This window comes from Kogia breviceps, chromosome 1 (assembly GCF_026419965.1).
Source record: "Kogia breviceps isolate mKogBre1 chromosome 1, mKogBre1 haplotype 1, whole genome shotgun sequence".
Lineage (NCBI taxonomy): Eukaryota > Metazoa > Chordata > Mammalia > Artiodactyla > Physeteridae > Kogia > Kogia breviceps.
The window spans coordinates 126,103,357-126,120,027 of record NC_081310.1 but is presented as its reverse complement, the minus strand read 5'-3'; the positions used below and the strand labels follow the sequence as shown (position 1 = coordinate 126,120,027).

The following is a 16,671-nucleotide window of genomic DNA, read 5'->3' as shown; positions in this document are numbered from 1 at the left end:
AATGATCTGTCCATTGGTGAAAGTGGGGTACTAAAGACCCCTACTATTATATTACTGTCAATTTCCCTTTTAGGGCTGTTAGCATTTTCCTTATGTATTGAGGTGCTCCTATGTTGGGTGCATAAATATTTACAATTGTTATATCTTCTCCTTGGATTGATCCCTTGATCATTATATAGTGTCTTTCTTTGTCTCTTGTGATAGTCTTTATTTTAAGGTCTGTGTTGTCTGATATGAGAATTGCTATTCCAGCTCTCTTTTGATTTCCATTTGCATGGAATATCTTTTTGCATCCCCTCACTTTCAGTCTGTATGTGTCCCTAGGTCTGAAGTGGGTCTCTTGTAGACAGCATATATATGGGATTTGTTTTTGTATCCATTCAGCCAGTTTATGTCTTTTGGTCAGAACATTTAATCCATTTACATTTAAGGTTGTTATCAATATGTATGTTCCTATTACCATTTTCTTAATTGCTTTGGGTTGTTATTGTAGGCCTTTTCCTTCTCTTGTGTTTCCTGCCTAGAGAAGTTCCTTTAGCATTTGTTGTAATGCTGGTTTGGTGGTGCTGAATTCTCTTAGCTTTTGCTTGTCTGTAAAGATTAAATTTCTCCATCAAATCTGAATGAGATCCTTGCTGGGTAGAGTAATCTTGGTTGTAGGATTCTCCGTTTCATCACTTTAAATAGGTCCTGCCACTCCTTTCTGGCTTGCAGGGTTTCTGCTAAAGATCAGCTGTTAACCTTATGGGGATTCCCTTGTATTTTATTTGTTGTTTTTCCCTTGCTACTTTTAATATTTTTTCTTTGTATTTAATTTTTTGTAGTTTGATTCATATGTGTCTTGGTGTGCTTCTCCTTGGATTTATCCTGTATGGGACTTTCTGCATTTCCTGGACTTGATTGACTATTTCCTTTCCCATATTCGGGAAGTTTTCAACTATAATCTCTTCAATTATTTTCTCAGTCCCTATCTTTTCCTCTTCTTCTTCTGGAACCCCTATCATTCAAATGTTGGTGCATTTAATGTTGTGCCAGAGGTCTCTGAGACTGTCCTTAATTCTTTTAATTCTTTTTTCTTTTTTCTGCTCTGTTCTTTATTTATTCTATTTTATCTTCCTGGTCACTTATCTGTTCCTCTGCCTCAGTTATTCTGCTATTGATTCCTTCTAGAGAATTTTTAATTTCATTTATTGTGTTGTTCATCATTGTTTGTTTGCTCTTTAGTTCTTCTAGGTTCTTGTTAAATGTTTCTTGTATTTTCTCCATTCTACTTCCAAGATTTTGGATATCTTTACTATCATTACTCTGAATTCTTTTTCAGGTAGACTGCCTAGTTCCTCTTCATTTGTTTGGTCTGGTGAATTTTTACCTTGCTCCTTCATCTGCTATGTGTTTCTCTGTCTTCTCTTTTGGCTTAACTTACTGTGTTTGGGTTCTCCTTTTTTCAGGCTGCAGGTTCATAGCTCCTGGTGTTTTTGGTGTTTGCCCCCAGTGGCTAAGGTTGGTACAGTGGGTTGTGTAGGCTTCCAGGTGGAGGGGACTAGTGCCTGTGCTCTGGTGGATGAGGCTGGATCTTGTCTTTCTGGTGGGCAGGACCACATCCTGTGGTGTGTTTTGGGGTGTCTGTGACCTTACTATGGTTTTAGGAGGCCTCTCTGCTAATGAGTGGGGTTGTGTTCCTGTCTTGCTAGTTGTTTGGCATAGGGTGTCCAGCATTGTAGTTTGCTGGTCGTTGAGTGGAGCTGGGTCTTAGCGTTGAGATGGAGATCTCTGGGAGAGCTTTCGCTGTTTGATGTTATGTGGAGCCAGGAGGTCTCCGGTGGACAAATGTTCTGAACTTGGCTCTGCCACCTCACAGACACATGCCTGACACCCAGCCGGAGCACCAAGCCCCTGTCAGCCACATGGCTCAGAAGAAAAGGGAGAAAAAAAGAAAGAAAGCAAGAAAAAAAAGAAATAACTAAAATAAAGTTATTAAAATAAAAAATTTTTAAAAATTATGGAAAATAAAGAAATTAAAAATATTAAAAAATAATGAAAGAAAGAAGAGAACCATCAAGCCAAAAAACAAATCCACCAATGACAAGTGCTAAAAACTATACAAAAAAAAACAAACAAACAAAAAACAGACAGAGAGAACCTTAGAACAAATGGTAAAAGCAAATCTATACAGACAAAATCACACAAAGAAGCATACACATACACACTAGGAAAAGAAAAATATATATATATATCTATATATATTTTAAAAAAGGAAGAGAGCAACCAAATCAAACAAATCTACCAATGATAATAAACTATAAATATTAAACTAAGATAAACATAAAACCAGAAACAAATTAGATGCAGAAGCAAATCCCAAGTCTACAGTTGCTCCCAAAGTCCACGGCCTCAAGTTTGGAATGATTTGTTGTCTATTCAGGTATTCCAGAGATTCAGGGTACATCAAGTTGATTGTGGAGATTTAATCTGCTGGTCCTGAGGTTGCTGGGAGAATTTTCCCTTTCTCTTCTTTGTTCGCACAGCTCCTGGGGTTCAGCTTTGGTTTCAGCCCCGCCTCTGTGTGTAGGTCACCGGAAGGCATCTGTTCTTCGCCCAGAAAGGAGAGGGTTAAAGTAGCGGCTGATTAGGGGCCTCTGGCTCACTCAGGCTGGGGGTGGGTGGCTGGGGGGGGCGGGGGGTATGGAATGCGGTGCGAGCCTGCGGTGGTAGAGGCCAGCATGATGTTGCAACAGCCTGAGGCACGCCATGTGTTCTCCTGGGGAAGTTGTCCCTGGATCATGGGACCCTGGCAGTGGTAGGCTGCACAGCCTCCCGGGAGGGGAGGTGTGGATAGTGACCCGTGCTTGCACACAGGCTTCTTGATGTCTGTAGCAGCAGCCTTAGCATTTCATGCCTGTCTCTGGGGTCGGCGCTGATAGCCGTGGCTTGCGTGCATCTCTGGAGCTTGTTTAGGCAGTGCTCTGAATCCCCTCTCCTCGCACACCCTGAAACAATGGTCTCTTGCCTCTTAGGCAGGTCCAAAGTTTTTCCTGGAATCCCGCCTGGTTAGCTGAAGCTGGAGACTCAGCTCCCAGCCCTCACCTGCCCCAGTGGGTGAGCAGACAAACCTCTCAGGATGGTGAGTGCTGGTTGGCACTGATCCTCTGTGCGGGAATCTCTCCGCTTTGCCCTCCACACCCCTGTTGCTGTGCTGTCCTCCATGGCTCTGAAGCTCCCCCCTCCGCCACCTGCAGTCTCCACCCGTGAAGGGGCTTCCTAGTGTGTGGAAACTTTTCCTCCTTCACAGCTCCCTCCCAGAGGTGTAGGTCCTGTCCCTATTCTGTTATCTCTGGGTTTTTTGTTTTTTTGGTTTTTTTTTTCTCTACCCAGGTACGTGAGGAGTTTCTTGCCTTTTGGGAAGTCTGAGGTCTTCTGCCAGCATTCAGTAGGTGTTCTGTAGGAGTTGTTCCACATGTAGATGTATTTCTGATGTATTTTTGGGGAGGAAGGTGATCTCCACGTCTTAATCCTCCACTATCTTGAAGGTCTCTCTGAGATTGTTTTAAATTAACCACAGTTAAATTTGATGCACAGTCAGGTTTGGGAGCCTCTGCTTGGGGTTTACACAAAAGTTTTCCAGGTTCCCTTCCTAAAAAGTAGCTATAATGATAATACAGAAACACTACCAAAACAATCTGAAAAAAATGCAAATAAAGAGAAAAATAAGTGTTTTACAGCTAATGATTACTTTCTGAATTACTTGTCTCCCAGATATTTAGGATTTTTAATTGAATGATAATACTGTAAAATCACTAAGAGGAGGAACTAGGTTATAACTTCTTTGTATACTGTGCCTCTTTTTTAAATCTCCCAAATGCTAGGGATATAAACTTAAGAAAGGGGAAGACACTATCATTTATTGGCTGTGTTAGTATTGTCCTTATTGCATGCGTTCTCATATAATTCTTGCCTAACAACTACTGCCATTTTGTAGATTTAAAGAAACACTGACATACAGATTTGTAAATGTTACTAAAGAAAACAACAAACATATTGAGCTTTTTTTGTGTATCAGACATAGGGCTAAGTTTTGAGGAAGCAAATTTAATGAGACAGGGTTCTGTCATGGATGGATTTTCATCCCAATAAGTGCACTACAATGTTAAAGGAGCCTTATTGAAATTTCTTATAGGGTACTGTGAGGCCACAAGGTTGAGTAGAAATTCTTTAGGGGAAGGGTATGAAATGAGAAAATATTTTGAAAATAACCTTTTGGCTGAAACATGAAGGTAGAGTTCATAATGCAGAAGACAGAGGAAGAACTCCTTGACAAAGTGGGAATCATGAGCAAAGACACAGAGATATAAAACAGACTGGCAAGTTTGAGCACTTATAGGTTACAGTGGGGGAAATTAGAGACTTGGAATGCACAGCCAGAGCAAAGATGGTGAGTAAACTGAAAATCCAAATCATGGAGATTGCTATTAGCTATATGAAGTAGTCTGGATTGTAGTGTATGAGCAATGATGAGCCACAGAAGGATCTTAAGTACAGGAATAAGAAGGAATATGTACCTGGCAGCTGTGGAGTGGACCAATTAAAGAAGGAGCAAGATGGAAAAGTCAGATAGTCTGAGGGAGGGACCATGAGGGCTTGAATGATGGAGATTCCATTGGTAAAGCAGAAAAGATGATGAACTGGAGAGAGAGAGGAAATGTATTGATCTTATTATTTCATAGAGGGAAGAAGGTAGGAAAACTCTGTTTCCTATTTAGGTGACGATAGTGGTGACACCAAGTTAGGAAATACTTGGTGATGGGGAGGAGCAGAGTCAGAGGAAAGGTGATGAGTTCAATTATGAAAACCTGAAGTTTAAGGATCCTATGGGACATCGAAGTGGATTTTGGAGAGAGCTGGAATGTTGGGTGTTGAAAGTTGGAACGCAAGGTGTTTGTAAGTTAGTGGGAAGTAAGGAAGTGAGCAGGAAGTAAAAGGATGGAGAGAGAAAATGGTACCAGGAGAGAAATGTTGAGATGCAGGTGGCTTAAAGATAGTGGCGATTGCTTGAAATGGCAAATTTGAGAAGTAGGAGGGAAGCCAAGAGCAGGTAAATAGATGATTTCTGAGGAGCACTAAAAGTCCACTGAGGTCAAAGACTTGTTTTGAGATAGAAACTCTGAATTATCTCTATGATTTTCCCCAGCAGTGTTCTGCAGTGATTGTGGGATTGAGCCAAGGTTATGGGGTAACAAGGTAGTCTGGGGAGGAGGGCACATAAATGTAAATCTATATTTAAAATATTTTAATCAAATTATTAAAGATTTTAACAAGTAGTTTACGGTTATCTATATCATTTTATTGACAACTTCAGGTGGTTGAATTCTGTACAGAAAAAAACCACAATAAAAAAGCCCCAAACCAGCAAAACAAAAAATGCAATCTCCGAAGCACATGGGAAGTGATCCAAGATTCAGAGGACTTTAAGAAAACCACTCCTATGACAACACAGCCACCCAAGCCCACCTTCTCATTGTTGCAGATCGGACAAAGAATTGTGTGTTTAGTCCTTGATAAGTCTGGAAGCATGACGGTACGTTCATTTGAGTCTTGGTCTTCTGGATGGTAGTCTCACATCTGTATATGATATGATCTGGACCACAACTTGGAGCTGGCTGGGAATAAACACAATCCCAAGGGTCAGAACAGTTACAAGAATAACATTTCCATCAGAATTGCCCACACCTCAACTTTATTCAACAAAAATTCAGCATCAAGTGTCTCATTTGCCAAATTATATTAGCCTTCAATTTGTGAGTAAAGATTGATTAATTATATAGAATTAACATTTTTTATGTTTCACTGACCATATGTAGGTTTATAGAACTATTACTGGAGTATTGAACTAATGATTGAACTAAAGCCAAATACAGCTTTATCTTTTAGGTCTATTTATACAAAATAATCCTATCCAAAGATACTACTAAATGTAAAGGAGAAATTTTCCTCCATAGAAGGATATGCCTTGAGTAAGCTTATTGTCATTTACTCTACATTGAGGCAGCCACTTCCAAATTCCCTCTAGCCTGTTCTGTTTTTAATTTGCCTATCTCAACCCAACCTGACTGCTTTTCTTCTGCTTCTCCATTCAGATTGGTGACCGCCTTAAACGACTGAATCAAGCAGGCAAACTTTTCCTTCTGCAGACGGTTGAGCAAGGGTCCTGGGTTGGGATGGTGACATTTGACAGTGCTGCCTATGTAAACAGTGAACTTGTACAGATAAAGAGTGCCACTGAAAGAGACACACTTACCAGAAGCTTACCCACAGAGTCATCAGGAGGAACATCCATCTGCTCTGGGATTCAATCAGCATTTACTGTGAGACAAGTTGCCCTATCATAGTTTGCCAATGTTTACAATTTATGTCCACCAAGAAATTCCCCTTTCTAGTGTTTCCATGCATGCCTAGTGTCTAGTTGAATTAGACAACCAATTGCAGAGCAATGGTTCAAATGATGCAGCAACATAGGCCCCCAAAGCTATTGTTAACTAATTCATTCATGCTTTTGTGTTTTTCTGCATCTGTGCATTCATGCTTTTCTGCATGCATTTGAAACATTCGTGGTGTTACTTCTACATGCCGGGCACTGTGATATGCATTAAGAATACCACGAGGGCCAAATATACCATACCTGCTGTCATGGAATTATAATCTTAGTGGGGGGAGATTCATTAACTACATAGTCACATAAATAAGTGTATAATAATACACTAGTGACTGCTATGAAGAAAGGTACACAGGGATCTAAGAGGTTATCTTCTATGAAGAAAAAAGTGAACTCTGAGTTATGGTTAAATATTGAGGTAGCTTAATATTCCAAACTTCTGGGACCTCCTTTTTGGGAAAAAAAAGGTTTATTTATTGAAATAGGAGGCCTTAGGAACTGTAACTCTAATTGTATTGGGGGTGTATCCAAAGATCCCATCTGATCATCCAACCATGTCATCCCTCTACTTAGACATCAATCTCTCCCCATTTTCAACAAAACTAAGTAAAATTTCTCTAACTAATATTTAAGTTCTTTTATAATATAGCCCCTACTTACCTTTCCAGGCTCAAGTACTCAGGAGTCTCTCCCAGGTATTCTATGTTTAAGCAAATTAGATCACCTGCCCTTGCCACCCAGCTTCTACACCTTTGCCGGGCCAGCTGCCCATCTAGAGTAATTTCTCCTCCCTCCTTTGTATCTCAAATCACACTCATTCTTCACACATCATCAGACACTACTACTTCTTGACATCTTTCCTGATCATTTCAATTGTATAGAGTTTCTCCTTCTGAATCCTATGAACTTTTTTCTATTTTTTTAAAACATCTCTTACAACTTTTGACTGTTCTGTCTTATTTCCTGTCATGTTCTTTGCTCAAACAAAACTTCTTCAGAGATAGGAATTATCTTTTAACTTCCCAGGCTGCTGGCACAATATCTTTTCTACAGGAGGTTCTCAATAAAAAATATTAAATTGAGTTATTTGATTACACCTGATGCTTAAATGCTCCAAATATAGAATAGAATATATTTATATTCTAGAATAGAATATAAATATAAAAATATAAAAAATATAAAAAATATTTAAAAATATAAAAAATAAATAGAATATGTATAAATAGAATATATTTATTTAGAGGCTATTTGGGTCCATGAAATAAAGAATAAGAGGCTGAAGGAAGCTGGATGGTCTAAGGTCTCAGAATCTAGGCAGTGTCTTGGGAAAGTCTGCCCTCTGTCTGCTTGGGGCGTAACACATCAATGGGGATGTTCCCGATTTCCAAGCAGCAGCAGGAACATTTAGTTTTCAGCTCACACTGTTTCATGTTGACAGGGGACTCAACCATTCCCTTATGCAGTCTGTCCTTCTGGCCCTTTTATTCCACTTTGAAGGTCAGTTCCCTAAAAGTGGTTTTTATTGTGTACACAGTCAGCTGCAAAACCCTTCTCCAGATGCCTGTGTGCACTTGGGTTCACTAGCTTCTGCTACTCACCCATGCTTTGATTAAAAAAGCAAGTAAGGGAGGGAAACTGACATGTCGTACTAAACTCCTGCTATACAAAACCTGGGGGGAAATGACTAATGCCAGATGGCCTGGTGGTGAAGAGGGAACTTCTGGTTCTGTATTTTCCACTCTGACGGTGTGAGAGAGTATGTGAGGAACACAATTGGAATTTAGATGTTCCCCATGCCCAACAGAGCCCGGGCATGGGGTGGGAGGAGCTTGTGTGTGACTTCAGGGTGATGAGGTAAAGGGCCTTGGATCCTGCACTGTCTCAATTTCCCCACTAGTCCCTGAGGCAGGACCTTGGTCAGGTCTGGTAGTGATATCGGTGGAGCTGTGGCCACTGGGCTTTGCTTGTTTTCTTAGCTTGATCACATCCCATTGGTCTTCCCCAGCTGACTCACCACGCTCTGGCTCTCACTGTTGGAGCAGATCCCTGAGCACCGCCATGTCCTGCATCCAGCCCTTGGGAAGCTGTACACCCCTCAGCCTCTATGGCAAGATACACTGTCTTCTTGCCTGCCAACTCTCAAGTCAGCTGCCATCCATTTCCCCTATGGATACATGGAGACTTCTGCATGTTTTCCATGACACATAGCAGTGATGCGGAATGGGACAAGGGAATCCAAATTGAGCCCTTTCTCCGGCCTCTCAGGCCCTGCAGCTTGGTCAGACTGAGGCTACAGACACAGCTGACAGGCTCCTAGGCTCCAGAATTCTTCACATAACAGCAATCACAGTTCTGCTCTCTTCCCTTGTGGGGCAGCCCCCTCTCAAAAGAAGTGGGGTGGAAGTCTCCTCTGATCTCAGCTTCCCTTTCAACCTACTTAAGAGAGCCTTTCCTTCCTGAGAGTCTGGTCCAGAGAGGTGAGTTACTTAGGTTTGATTACTTGTTTCCTCTACTTCTGGGTCTCCCTTCCACTCTTTTTAAGGGAAGAGTGAACTCTTGCCTTCCTCTTCATAAACATTATTATTTTATCTAATTTTCCTTCTATCATAATCTTATCTAACATTGGCATAAGGCATATGCTCTCTATACCATGTAAAAAGCTATAACCTGTGTCTCCCAGGAATAGTTGAGACATAGGTGTCATAGGACATCTAGGAACTGGGGATTAATAGGAACAAAATGTTTCGCTTTAATCAGAGGGAATATTAAAATTTTTAATAACTCATGTGACCTGGGAACTCACCAATCAGAACCAAGGCCAGCCATAAACAGCTTATGGTAAGACTGGTGAATATCAGACAAGCTAAAATCTGCCCCAAGTCTAATATTATTATAGTAATATATTAGTCCTCAGTATTATCCCCATTAAATGAGGGTAGTTTCTGAAGGCATCTGGGAACCTCTGAAAGCCTGTCAAGGAGAGATCATGTGAAACAAACTAGAAAACCCTTCTTTTCTGCTTAGTGCTGTCCATCCCTGGAATTGCCCTGCATCCCACGTTATTGAGCCTCCTCTGCAACAGGCTAACCAAGAGAAAAGACCATTGTCAATTTCCATGGTCTTGTATCATTGCAAGACAGAGAGATATTTGACCATTCCTAGACACTTTTGTTTATTCCCTCTGGAATTTCTCTTCTCATTCCCTTTAACTGCAGTTTTCCCAAACACTTTGGCTACCCTGAGTATGACAACTCATGCCTGAATTATGTCCTTAGGTGATTAGGAAGAAATACCCAACAGATGGATCTGAAATTGTGTTGCTGACCGATGGGGAGGACAACACTATAAGCTCATGTTTTAATGATGTGAAACAAAGCGGAGTCATCATCCATACAGTCGCCCTAGGGCCATCTGCAGCACAGGAACTAGAGGAGCTGTCTAAAATGACAGGTGAAGGATGACCTGCTAAGTCCTACTGTATTTTCTCTTCCACTGGACTGTGAGCTCCAGTGCACTGGGGAGTAGGGGAAGGGTGGGATAGGGAGAGATGGGGTTATCTTATTGACTAACTAGCTGCCCTTATCCCAAATGACTTTTAGAACTGACTCCACTCATTTATTTTAAAGCCTTGGTTCTAGGATTAGGGCAGTCTGGAGAAGATGGGACCAGCACAGCACTCTAAGGAGAACTTGGGACTCTCATCCCAGACACTTTATAAGGACTGGAAAGAATCTAATCAGTTAGCCAGGAACCACTCACTTCCAGTTGGCAGCTGGCCAAGAGACCCAGGGGACACAGACGACAAACCACTAACTATATAATACTATGATACAAGTCAAGTGCTCTATTAGTAATAGAGGGTACAATGAGTACAAAGAAGGGAGCCTAGACTTTATCTAGGGAAGGAGTGTAGGGGAAGGTGATATCTGAATTGAGGCTTGAACAAGAAATAGCAGGGGAAGGGCAAAGGGCCTGCTGAACCAAACAGAAGGTCACTGAAAATAAAGAATACAATGCAGTTTCTTTGTAAAACATTCATATATTGTGCTTCTACCGTCCATACACATACGGTTAAAATATATTCCATTTGAACCTGGCTTCTTCAGCAGAGTAGGTTTTTACTTTTTAAATTTTTTTTTAACTTAGAGCCAGCATTATGGATATCAATTATTATGCTGAGTTGCCATCTAAGCCAGATAAAATGACAGGACTGTTTGCTCCTAATACTACCTGTCTTAGGCTGGGTTTCCTAGAAGCAGAGCCTGAGAAAAGGATTTAAGTGCATGTGATTTATAGAGGGAGAGCTCTCAGGAGAAAGGGAGAGTAGGGAGTAAGATCAGGCAGGGGAAGAAGCTAAGCACAGATGTGAAATTAGAGGCTAGCTGAAGCTTGGTGCCACAGGGGGCTCTGGATCTGGAATTGCATCACAGATTTGGTACAATATTGAAAATGAAGGCTGACCTTTTGTACCACTGTGTCCATCAGTCAGTGGTTACAGACTGTCAGGGCAGAGCAGGGGTAAGGGGGAATGTTATGTCTTTAGCTAGGGTGGCCCCATTAGGTAAAGAAATTTTCTTGAATAGGAGGCAGCTATATGCCATTAATCTAACACTTAGAGCAGCTGGGGAGAGATGCACTGGCCTAGATAAGGGGATCTGGGTGAAATGCCAGTAGGATGACCAAAATACTCTCCTTAGATTTTGGATGTCATTAACAGTTTAAAAGTCACTTCACATCAACTATCTCAGTTACACCTATTCTAAATAGCTCAAGACTACATGGCCTGGTATATCATCTCCTGTTTACTACACATAATACTTTTCTATAACTGCCCCCTGTCAGTTGTTATTTCTTACTGTTGTAACATACACATCTTTTCTGATTTAGGGGAAAACTTGAAAGTTAAGCTTGCTAAGATTATGTCTAAAATAAGAATAAATCAATACACTTGCAGTAAAGCTTAATGACTCATATGAAAGTGCATGACCTTTAAAACACGAGATTTATATTACTAGTTTTGGTCTGTCAGAGATTCTTGACTGCTTTGCAGAGAGCTGAAGTAGCCAAATGACTATGTTGCTGAAGCTATTATTTAATAGGATTAAAAAGTTAGTATCAGCTTCTGAGTTAATCTGGACACCTATTTAATGTTAGTCTATTAGTACTTTAATAACACAGTATAATATGTATTTTGTTATCTTAACAATATCTAAAATGTTGCAAATATTTGCTTTCTAGAAAATAACTTCTGATAATGTAACTGCATTTTAGGAGGTTTACAGACATCTGCTTCAGATCAGGTTCAGAACAATGGCCTCATGGATGCTTTTGGGGCCCTTTCATCAGGAAATGGAGCTGTCTCCCAGCGTTCCATCCAGGTCAGAGTTCTTCTTCCTTGTTTTTTCATGTTTATAAATAACCATAGCCAAGATGGGGAGTTTAATGGTTAAAAGTTTTAAGTTCTACATTCTTCTAGTAATGAATTAAAATTAAAATAGATGTTTCAGCCTGATATTAGACATTATTCCTAAAATGCAACACTATTCATTTAAACAAGGCAATTAGTGCTTCTTGTTTGGAAACAATTCTAAGTGACTTCCTCTTAGAAACCATCAACATAAAATATAGTGGGTCCAAGAATTCTTTTTTAACATCTGTTAACAAGCACCCATAGCAATATAATTGGCTCAGAATTTTCTTCAGAGTAGATCATCTCAGTAAAAATTTTCTGGGACAACTGTTCAGGGATTACTTGGTCTATTTTTCCATTACCTCAAATCCCTGATATTTGCCAAGATTTTCATATAATGGATGGAAAGTGATTTGTAATGTGAAAAGCCCATGTTGTCAGTCCAGACACCTGGATCCTGTTCATGGGTCTGCCATTAACTGTGACCACGGGCAAAGAACTTTACTTCTCTGAGCTTCAGCTTCTCAGCCAGAGATGAACCAGAAAACTTCTACGGGCACTTCTGCTTCTAAAATTTCAAGAAAACCAAATTTTCTTTCAAAAGTCTTGGGACAATAAAAAAAAGGACAAATATATTTTTAAATGCTCTTCTCTAATAGTTGTAAAAGTTATTCACATGAATCTTTAAACTAGAGAGAGTGAACAATCAGCACCACACTTGTGTGAGTTGTAACTTTTATTGTGAATAAAAGTAAAGGAATGATGTAGGGTCAAAGCCAAATAATGACCTAATATATAGCACAGGGAACTCTACTCAGTACTCTTTAATGGCCTATATGGGAAAAGAATCAAAAAAGAGTGGATATATGTATATGTATAACTGATTCACTTTGCTGTACACCTGAAACTAACACAACATTGTAAATCAACTATACTCCAATAAAAAAATTTTAAAAGCCAAATAATGACAGATTTCAAAACAATAGCCTTTCTAGTCTATTGATGTAGCATTTGTTCAGTCAAAGAATACAGCAATTATACTCATTTGGGTTATCCTAGTTCAGATTTAGAATATTAAACCCAAGAGCCCGGTTTGGTCGTGGGAAGAATGTGTCTTAGAAAAGTAATTAAAGTGATGAAAGGGCAAGTTTACAGCCAGGCAGTTTCTGCCCATTATTTTTATATTTAAGAAACCAAAAAGGGAGAAAGATAGAGACATGAGCAGGACTCATTTACCCACCTGCCATAAGAATCATATCTAAGGGCCCCTAGCTTTCTTCACTTCCCAGATCATAATCTACATACAGAACTAGAAAGTCTGGCTCCATGACCAGGCCACCCTATCTTCTAATGGATATCAATTTAAGGACCATAAATAATTATCTAGGAGATAATCCTCAAAAATCACATTTCTACAAAGTCTGGTTAGCCCTACCCTACCTTAACCCCTGCTCCACAGCTCCTTCATTCTTCAGACAACGAATCAGCCTTGGCCACTGATTTATTTCATTTATCTTCACAAGGACTGCAGTAATAATTGACCCACGAATTAGTTATTTGCAATTCAAACAATCCATATGTGGGTGAAAATAAGTCCTAGTTAGTCTCCTTAAGGGTTTATAGTCTAGTAGTGAGATGAGCTATGTACACCAGTAGGTATAAAGCAAAACACAATGTGAGGACATCAAAGGATTGATAGAAACAAGATTCTATGGGAGATCAAAGGAGGGAGAGATTATTCTCCACAGTAAGTGAGATGGACATCAGATAAAGCTTCATGGAAAAAGTGACTTTTGAATTGAATTTTGAAGGGTAGGTAAGGCTTAGACAAATGGACATGAATGTACAGGCTTCCAGGAAAAGCAGAGAGTACGATAGTCAGAGAGTCTGGGATTCATGAGGATCATATGGGGAAGTGGTCTGGTTTGGGTGTAGGAATCAACATTATGGAAGCTAAGGCTGGAAAAGTAATTTAGAATTGGATCATAATAGGTCCTAAATATCAAACCAAGGATTCAGGTATCACTGAAGGCTTTTTAATGGGATAACTGAGAGTTAGAGACAGAATGGAAGAGACTATGTGATGGGAGCTGTATTCTCCAGAAAGTAAAGAGTTATTTTTCTTAACAGCTTGAGAGCAGGGGATTAACCCTCCAGAACAGTCAGTGGTTGAATGGCACGGTGATTGTGGACAGTACTGTGGGGAAAGACACTTTGTTTCTCATCACCTGGACAACTGACACTCCCCAAATCCTTCTCTGGGATCCCAACGGAAAGAAACAAGATGGCTTTTTAGTGGACGCACACATCAAAATGGCCTACCTCCAAATCCCAGGCACTGCCAAGGTATGGACCCATCTTTTTTCCTTCTCACAATTTGATAAGATAATATAAAATTTTTACAGAATAATTATAGCTTTTAAAATAAGGGTGGTTGCTAAAAAAAGAGTCAGTATTGAATGAAAGAGAGAACAAGGAAAAATCTCCATCCAGTGGAAATCACTCAGTGTGACAGCAAGTCAAGAAAAAGGAAGTTGGTGACATTTTCTCCAGGTACTAAAAGGAGAACCTTCAAATTACACAGCAGCTAGAGCTCTGGCATCATGAAAACTATTTCCTCTACCTCAGGAATCTTATCGATTTGATCCTGCTCTTGAGAAACCAAGGCTATAATAAGGACACAACTTTCAGACCTCATTTTTCCCAACTAGGATTTTCTTGGCAATAGAATCATCTTAGATATACTTATACTTATACTTAGATATACTTCTTAGATATACTTGTAATGTACTTGTACTAGATGGGCTCTTCCTATAGGTGGCATTGAAGTCAGGTCTGTGTCACATAAAGTTATTAAGTGGAAATGTCTCCATTTTTTTTTTTTTTTTGGCTAGGTCGGCATTTGGACATACAGCCTACAAGCAAGGTCACAAACCCTGACTTTGACTGTCACCTCCCGTGCATCAAGTGCTACCTTGCCTCCAGTTACAGTGACCTCAAAAATGAACAAAGACACAGGCAAATTCCCTAGCCCTATGGTAGTTTATGCAAAGATTCACCAAGGAGCCTTGCCAATTCTCAGGGCCAACGTCACAGCCCTGATAGAATCAGTGAATGGAAAAACAGTTACTTTGGAATTATTGGACAACGGAGCAGGTAACCACCCAAGAAATTGAAGAACATATCTTTCTTTTCCAAGAAGCAACCAGGGAACAGCAGGAGGGCATGTTGTGGTGAGGACAGTTAGAAGCAGGAAGTCCAGCACTGGGATTCTGGTTGGGAGAGCTTTCTGCCACCCCACAATTCCTATATTTCAAATTGTTGGAAAACATGAGGAAGGGACTACCTTTAGCTTTTGTAAAGCCCTGAAGTCTCAGACTCTAGGGAGTTGTCAGTGGGTATTCCACACCCCCCAAAAAGTGAAGAAGGAAAATTAATAGATATTTTGTGTTAGGAGTTTGTGTGAAGATTAGACAGATGGATGGATAGATATATAGATCTTCATTTCTTGTCTTCACCACACACTTTGTAGATATTATCCCTATATTACAGATGAAGAAACAGGCTTTCACATTTAAAAAGCAGCAGAGTTGGATTAAAGTATAGTTATATGTGACCCCCATATCTATGTAGAGTCTATATTATCCTGCACCCAAAGGGAAAATTCTACCTATTATTTTTATATTTAAGAAGTCAAACAGGGAGAGAAAAAGAAAATTCTACATTTATTTTTAGAAGGAACTTGACAACTGTGAAACAAGTAACTTTATTAAAACAAATTCTGTGAATGAATTTCCCACCTAAATCTACCCTAGTGAGAAGCCATAAATTTAAAAAAAATCATATAACTTTTTTTTTCTCACCAGTAACATATAGTAATTGAATTCAGTTCAACAGATACATATAAGTAGTTACCTTGTGCTATGTTAGATGCAACAGAGGCACATGATTGATCTCTGAGTTCAAAAAAAAGACAATTCAGGAAGACAAGATGTACACATATGAAATTACACACACATACACACACAGAAAAGAAGTATACCTCATCCTTAGTCAAATCCTAAACTCTCTTGGAGATAACACTGGATTATCTTTGCTTTAAAAAATTTAATCCATGTATGAGTTGGAAATATACAAGTGCCCAGTTACCTTTAGGATATTCATTAAGTCCTTTATTTCCCTGTCAAGGTGCCGATGCTACTAAGGATGATGGTGTCTATTCAAGGTATTTTACAGCTTACAATACAAATGGTAGATACAGTGTAAAAGTGTGGGCTCTGGGAGGTGTCAATACAGCCACTCAGAAGGGGATACCCCAGCAGATTGGAGCCATGTACATACCTGGCTGGATCGAGAATGGTAAGTCATCTATAATAACATCCTTGGCTTGAGTAAAAGGCTTGGAATCAAGTGAAAACCACTAAACCTGTGGAGAGAATGGTACAAAATTAAATCAGGGTTTCTCAACCTTGGTAACTATTGACATTTTGGCCACATAATTCTTTGTTGTGAAGGGCAGTCCTGTGCATTGTAGGATGTTTAGCAGCATTTCCGGCCTCTATTCACTAGATATCAGGAGCAGCCCCCACAGTCATGACAATTAAAAATGTCTCCAGACATCATTCACTGTCCTCTAAGTAATAACATAGCCCCCAGGTGAAAACCTCTAGACTGAATGTAGATTTTGACTGCCCTGGTTCAAATTCCAGGATTCTACCAAATAAAGTATTTTAGGTAATCTCTTGTGCTTCATTTGCCTCACTTGTAAAATAGGTAATAATGGTAACTACCTCATGGGATGGTTATGAGGAATAAGCAAGAAAATACATCTAAT

The 16,671-nt window shown here is 39.8% G+C and overlaps 2 protein-coding genes across 20 annotated transcripts in view; one reads left to right on the top strand and one right to left on the bottom strand.

Annotated features, from left to right (window-relative positions):
• Positions 1-16,671, bottom strand: part of ODF2L (outer dense fiber of sperm tails 2 like) — a 339,482-nt gene that overhangs the window by 130,258 nt on the left and 192,553 nt on the right. For 18 of the 19 annotated variants that reach the window (XM_067043211.1, XM_067043246.1, XM_067043192.1 and 15 more), the window contains 2 exons: positions 16,179-16,263; positions 5,506-5,654 (listed from right to left, as the gene is read on the bottom strand). The gene's annotated coding sequence lies outside the window, so the exon portion shown is untranslated. The remainder of the gene's footprint in view (positions 1-5,505; positions 5,655-16,178; positions 16,264-16,671) is intronic. The other variant, XM_067043219.1, reaches the window with a different exon arrangement.
• The window catches only part of CLCA1 (chloride channel accessory 1), a 33,941-nt gene that overhangs the window by 13,656 nt on the left and 3,614 nt on the right, over positions 1-16,671 (top strand). Inside the window, exons 6-12 of the mRNA XM_067043165.1 lie at positions 5,354-5,572; positions 6,132-6,359; positions 9,703-9,877; positions 11,699-11,805; positions 13,968-14,183; positions 14,732-14,993; positions 16,026-16,196. Of these exons, the coding sequence (XP_066899266.1) occupies positions 5,354-5,572; positions 6,132-6,359; positions 9,703-9,877; positions 11,699-11,805; positions 13,968-14,183; positions 14,732-14,993; positions 16,026-16,196 (1,378 nt within the window). The remainder of the gene's footprint in view (positions 1-5,353; positions 5,573-6,131; positions 6,360-9,702; positions 9,878-11,698; positions 11,806-13,967; positions 14,184-14,731; positions 14,994-16,025; positions 16,197-16,671) is intronic.